We start from the raw sequence: 6,617 nt of genomic DNA, 5'->3' as shown, positions 1-6,617 counted from the left end.
CCCTTCCGTGGCCACCGAGGCGCCTCCCCTGACCTATTTACTTGTGCTCGTGTTCTCCTCCCCTCACGCAGATCAGCGAGCGCCTGCGCGACCCCCGAGGCCTCCGACGCGGCGCCCCCGCCACCGGCCCCGGCCCCGGCCCCGGAGGCCCCCGCCCGCTCCGCGGCTTCGCGAGACAGGCCCCGGAGCCGGTGGACCAGCCGGAGCCCAAGCGCCGGCTTCTGTCTGCCGTGGTTAAAGTATGAGAGCCCTCGTTTGTCATTTTTTTCTCCGTCAATCCTGTTGTGTTTTGTTGGTTTGTCAAATATACCCTAACATATTCTCTGTGTTTGGCGTGATGCACGGAGGTGGATGGCCCTGGAACTAATGGGGATGATGCGGGGGCGGAGGGGCGTGAGGATGGACCAACTGCCGCTCAAGGTGGCGAGAGGAGGGGAGCCAGTAATGGCGGTGGGTTCAGGAGGGATGGGAGCCAGTGGGTGTCGAGAAGGGTGAGTAAGGGGAATGCGATTTTGGAGGAGATAGTGTGTGCATGTGTGCGTGTGTGCGCTTGTGGATGGGTTCCACATACTTCTTTCGGGGAGATCGCTTATATGGGCATTATTCGGTTGCAGGAGCTTGATAATCAGCTGCCAGAGCCTCTCCCGAGGCCGGCTCCAAAGGAAGAGGACCAGAGCTTGGTGAGGAGGAACAAGAGAATGCTGGGGAAGCTTCTTGTTGGCACGCTAGAGGTAACAAATTCATCTGATGTATCATGAGATGGTCCATGTGCTTAGAAATCGTGATAATTCCTTCTTGTTTCAGTATTTCTTGATTGCTTTGGATTGGGTATTGTGTAGTTGAACATGGTAAATTAACTTGTCATCCGGTAAGAATATACTAATTTACTCGAAGTGCAAACGGCAAGTGGATTTTCGAATCCTGGAAGTTTTATTTTTGCCCTGCAACTTTGGCATCAAGCAGAAAATATTTTGCCATTTGGCTACAGACTGGTTCTTGCTTCTTTCATCAACTTAGCAGTTTTCTCAATCAGTTTGTGGTCTTCCAACATCAATCCTCATTTCTTTTATCCCGTAACTATTGGCAATTTATTACTCCCTCTGATCCGTATTACTTGTCGCTGGAACGGATGTATCTAGATGTATTTCAGTGCTAGATACATCCGTTTGAGCGACAAATAATATGGATTGGAGGGAGTAACTGGTTTGATAAACAGATTGCTACTCCCTCCGTTCCTAAATATTTGTCTTTCTTGATATTTCAAATGGACTACCACATACGGATGTATATAAGACAAATTTTAGAGTGAGATTCACTCATTTTGCTCCGTATGTAGTCACTTGTTGAAATATCTAGAAAGACAAATATTTAGGAACGGAGGGAGTAGATTTCTTTACTTGGTCAGGCATGGCTCTATTTGACCGCATAGTTTATAACCAATTTCCATGCTCCTTTATATCCAAATCTCTTGGAGAACATTAAATTCTTAATTTCCCAGATAGGTGTTATGTTACAGGTGGTGCAGTTATAATTATTTTTTGTTTGATTCATCCGAAGTATTCAAGTTATTACTACCGAACACCATTAAATCTTCAAGACCCTTTTAATTGATTTCCCACACTTGGTTTGTCTGGTATTCTGGTTTATGCATCCAGATTGTGAGCTTCATTGCCCTCATATATCAGTCTGTGCCCCGGAAAATCTGCCCCCTTCGTTTCTGGCAATCTTTTGGAATTTCCATTACTTTCAATAACATTGCCTGCTTATAGCTTTTCCTTAATCACGTGAAATTTGTTCATTCTTTCCAAAAGGAGCTACTGCAACAAATTTTCTTCATTGCTTTACCAGCACACTCTACAGCTTCAATTTCAATGAAACTGTATCGTAAGCTTGTCGTTTTTGTGTTTGTTGAAAGTCGCCATATGCAATTTGCTCTGCAGGAACTTTAATATTGCACCCCCAGTTTTCAATTTTACCAATAAGTTCGTTGCACCTACTCCCAGATACATAAAAATCACAAGTGACCTACTGAATAAAGAAAAGAAATCTGCTGAATAAACTTTTAGATCACTTGTGGCTGAAGTCTCAGGGCAGATAATTCATTGAGGATTTGATGTCTACCTAAGGTGTGTAGCAAAGTTTTTTAGAGGCCTGATGTGAAGCTATGTGACCTGATATCTGCAAATCCAGTGTTAAAGTCATGTCACTATTGCACTAATAATAGCAATTGCTTTGTGTTTGCATGCTATATGGTCAATAAGCACTAGTTTGTCTGCTGGCTAAAGTTAACAAGCATAGCTATACATTTAATGGAAACACAACTTCATAATTAACTATTATGAATGAACACTGTTCAAGTCAAATAAGACACCAACAGAGGCGTAGACTGTGAGTGGCTTGGTGCCAAGGGAGTTTGACATGTATTATGCATGCCTCATTATGTTGAATGTAGTTAGTCCAATTTAGAGGAACACAACTGATTTCACAGTCAATTGTGTCCACCTTTGAATATTTCAGTTTATCTGATTCTTCCTCATGCTTGCCAATGCAGAAATTTCAGCAAGAGAACAAAAAACTCTCCAACTCAGAGGCCTTTATGCGTAGATCAGAGGCTCAGCAGAAGGTACTTATCTGTATTTATACACTTTGTACTTGTGTTCATCATTAGCCATTCAAATAATACACAGGGGGTGCTATGAGCTAAATAGATTGTTATTCTCATATATGGTTCTCATATTGAAAATTGCCTGGTGTGCCTATGGGCCAGGCCCTATATGGAAGCCTCTAGGCTGGCATTACAGTAATGGAAATTAACTCAGGTGGCTTGCAGTGGTTTTTGAGGTCTTGACATTAACCCTTAGTCACTTTCAAAGTTTTTTTTTACTTAAATGTTTATTGTTACTTGTCTTGTGTCCAGATGTTTTTTCCCCTGTGTACTGTTTGCTTATTTGGTTATCTTACACGCGTGGTTGCATCATTTATTTGTCAAACATGGGGAAGGACCTGTGGGTAGAAGATCCGAATAGATATTAAATATGTAGCATGGGTGTCAGTTGCCACTCTAGCAATTCTTGAACTATTCTTAACTGAACTTAAGAGCTGAGGGAGATCAATGATCTTTTCCAGCTTTGAGGAGTTCAGTATTTCTTTTCTGAGGGAAATAATTTAGTGTTTTCTCTTGGAAGTTTACATGCCTCGCAGATGATCATATTGCTTTTTTTTTTTGGTATTCTCAATATTAGCTCTAACATGTCAGGAAATACTGAAATGATCGGTTGAATGTAGGCTGATCAAAAGGCTCGTGAGGACAGTGAAAGATTGCGGCAGCAAGAGCGGGAGCAAGCAGCTGAGAAGCGTAGGCGTGATATGGTAATCTCCCACTCACTTTTCTGAGACATACATCTGTTTTAATTTCACTCATTGAACTTGGTTGTGTTTGTATGCCAAATGATTTAACCCTGAGATGCTCTTATTTAGACGCTTCGTGCTCGAGTAGCTGCTAAGGCAGAAGAAAAGAGGTTGGAGCTATTGTACATTCAGTGGTCTGAGCATCACAAAAAGCTGTCCAGTTTCTTAAGGTAACTTCACTGCTTTACGTCATTTTCCATTTTTCACTTTGACTTTTATAAATGATCACTATCCCTTTTCCTTCCATTGTGCTGCTTATTTGCATAGTTGGATTCTACTTGCTTTTTAACGAGTCTGTTCTTATTTTGTGCATGCTGCAGGTTATTTTTATTCCTGGTCCAAAAGTATCCATATTGACAATTAAATTGAGGGAAGATGCGTTTCTGATTGTACGCAAATCTTGATGTTTGATGTCTATAGGGGTTTCCATATCCACTCATTATACTATATATGTTTGTTTCTTGTTTGATTCCATTTGTATTTGCAGGACAAAAGCTGAACCAGCTATTTATTACATGCCGGCTAAACCAATAGTTGATGATCCGGTTATTGCTGAGCAAAACAAGGAAAAGGTATTTTCTTATAAGTCAATATTTTTTTATGATCCGCCGAATCAAAACATACCTGCATGATCTGCACATGTTCAACATATTTGGAAGTTGAAACACTTAAGTTATGCACGGAATGAAAATGTCAGCAATAGATTCAATAGTCTTTGCTGCTGTGCTGTTCGTGTCTACCTTTTAGATTATCTACCAGTCAACCACTAGAGTGCAGCCTCTGTATGCTTTGTGGTGAATACTAAGCAGATCAATGAGTTGTGGAAGTTTCTCTGTTGTGAATTATTTATGGTAGGAGAGAAGTACGAACACCAGTCTGGATTGGTGAGAGTTCCCTGATCACTTGAGAAACCTGACAACTCCTGGGAACTATGATAACTTGCTTGTGGCTGGTCTTCATAGTACAAGCACGATCTTGTGGTATTTACTTTTATATTATATTTTCTTGATAATGTTAATTACATTGCACAAAAATATTGAGTATGAACTCACCTATAACGGCACCGCTGCAAATTATGCTGTAGTGCATCATCATGCCATGAATTCCAAAATTTAATGGGGAGCTTTCTGGTGTGTTTAAGTTTCAGTTCATCATTTGCACATGTGAGAATTCACGTTGTCCAGGAGCTGCCTTGTGATTTCTTTTGATCAATGCACATCCAAGGTGAAGGGCTCATGGTGACCTTAGTCCTTACCTAGTACTCCCTCCGTAAACAAATATAAGAGCGTTTAGATCACTTATTTACAGAGGGAGTACTTGCATTTTTTTGCCAAATGCAATTATATGTATTGAGAACATCACATAAAATTATAATAGTCCTATTTCCAGCATGTTTTCCTGGGGCCACCTTTAATATTACATGACAAAATAATGTATATTCTTTTAAATCACCAGTTGTCATCTGAATCCTTCAATCCAGACGAACGAACCTAACTCCCATCAATCATTGCAGGTATTCGAAGAATGGAAATCTGTGCGCAGAACGGAGCTGTCCCAGTTCCAAAAGCAAGTCGAGGAGCAGTATCTGTCTAATGTTGAGAGGCAGCTGGAAAGGATTCAGAATGCCCGGAATGCTCGGAGGGGGAACGTGCCTGCTAACATGCAGGAAATGGACCAGGAGCTTGACACGCACAGGGCGGAGCATGGCCCGAAGGCTCGGCGGATCCCCGACGGTGGCAACGACGAGGATGATGATGTGGACGTGGACGACATGGCCGCGGAAGACGACCTGATGGATGAGGTGCTCGGCGTTAACGAGGCGATCAACGAGGACCCAGGCAAGCCGTCTGAGGAGGCTACTGATGTTGCGCCTGTACCCGAGGAGGCACAATAGGCAAGGTTATTTGCGAGGTAGGCACTTAGGCATTGCGATTCTGTATCTTCTGCTGTGACTGTATTGTTGTTGGGTTTTTTGTCTTTGGGAATGCTGTGAGCTGTGTTTGCTGTTGAGGCCATATACATACTTTTTCATTATTGTTATTGTCATTTGTACGTACTCTGCGTCTGCTCTTTTAAGATCAAGTGTCGACCTGCGAAAACAATCATCATGCGATCTCCCTATTCGTCTCCTGCGTCATCCGCCTACAGGGGTTGGGCTACCAATTGAATATGAAGACATGAACCCATTAACAAGTACCGAGTGGTACCTAATGACTCTCCCTTTAGGAAAGGCATGACTGAAAAGAGAGTTATTCCAGTAGATGAGAATTTCTGTTAATGACTGGCCCCTCTGTTAGGTTTCCATGCGATGCTTTCTTTCTGTTAACAGCCTTTCTGTTAATAGCGGCACCCAAAAAAGGTTGGGCAATCTGTTAGGACTCGTCCCTCGGTGAACAATATCATTTTCTTCATCAAATTGCCCAAGCACAACACACAATGGTGGTGGATGTCGTGATCATTGCACCGCTAAATGTTAGCTTTAGACGAGCTCTCACATGTCCAAAATGGATGTGGTGGACTCAGTTAGTGGAATGTTTGCCTATGCATCTAAACCAAGAACCGGATGTTCGGTGGAGCCTCCACCTGCTTGGGTCTTCCTAGTCGATTCATGTCTGCCGATATGATAAATACAAATAGTCAATCGGCGTGAAACATATCTAGAAACTCAAAGGTGACATTTAAGATTAAGATCTTCATATGGGGACGATCCTTCCAAAAGAAAATCTCGCAAAGAGGAACTGGAAAATCAACTAAAATTGTTGCCATTGCGGCGAAGAAGAAACAATAAAGATCCTGTTTACTGTCATGCCCTTTTGCCTCCCTATGTGGTGAGTAGTTTATGTGTGCCTTTCGATCTTCCACCACCTCGTAGTATTTCTAATAAGTTTGGGGAAAAAAATAAGTTTGGGACATAGCTTTCGGGGCTATATGGGGACATAGCTTCATATGGGGACAACTTACCACAATTTGTGCCTTTTGTTGGGCTATATGGATATCGTTTTTAACAATGAGTATCCAATCTCTTTACCAGATACATACTTCGCTTACTGTAGCACGATAGTACTCTAGACTCTAGGTCTCAAGCTTTGTTCAACCGATATGTGACAGTCTTGTAATAGGATATGTGATGCCCGAGTTGTAACAATCGTTGTTCTTTTTTTGATAGTATGTAATAAGTTACTTTAATAAAGATGGCTGCATGCATTGAT

At 42.0% G+C, this 6,617-nt stretch overlaps 1 protein-coding gene across 1 annotated transcript in view; it reads left to right on the top strand.

Annotated features, from left to right (window-relative positions):
- The window catches only part of LOC119294763 (pinin-like), a 5,937-nt gene extending 477 nt beyond the window's left edge, over window positions 1–5,460 (top strand). Inside the window, exons 2-9 of the mRNA XM_037573021.1 lie at window positions 72–239; window positions 348–491; window positions 615–731; window positions 2,552–2,623; window positions 3,286–3,369; window positions 3,478–3,578; window positions 3,896–3,980; window positions 4,922–5,460. Coding sequence (XP_037428918.1) covers window positions 72–239; window positions 348–491; window positions 615–731; window positions 2,552–2,623; window positions 3,286–3,369; window positions 3,478–3,578; window positions 3,896–3,980; window positions 4,922–5,302 — 1,152 coding nt within the window. The 3' untranslated portion in view covers window positions 5,303–5,460. The remainder of the gene's footprint in view (window positions 1–71; window positions 240–347; window positions 492–614; window positions 732–2,551; window positions 2,624–3,285; window positions 3,370–3,477; window positions 3,579–3,895; window positions 3,981–4,921) is intronic.
- Window positions 5,461–6,617: the final 1,157 nt, after the last annotated feature.

Source organism: Triticum dicoccoides, chromosome 4B (assembly GCF_002162155.2).
Source record: "Triticum dicoccoides isolate Atlit2015 ecotype Zavitan chromosome 4B, WEW_v2.0, whole genome shotgun sequence".
In the NCBI taxonomy this organism is placed as follows: Eukaryota; Viridiplantae; Streptophyta; class Magnoliopsida; order Poales; family Poaceae; genus Triticum; species Triticum dicoccoides.
The sequence above is the reverse complement of the archived record's forward strand: the minus strand, read 5'-3'. Positions and strand labels throughout refer to the sequence as shown.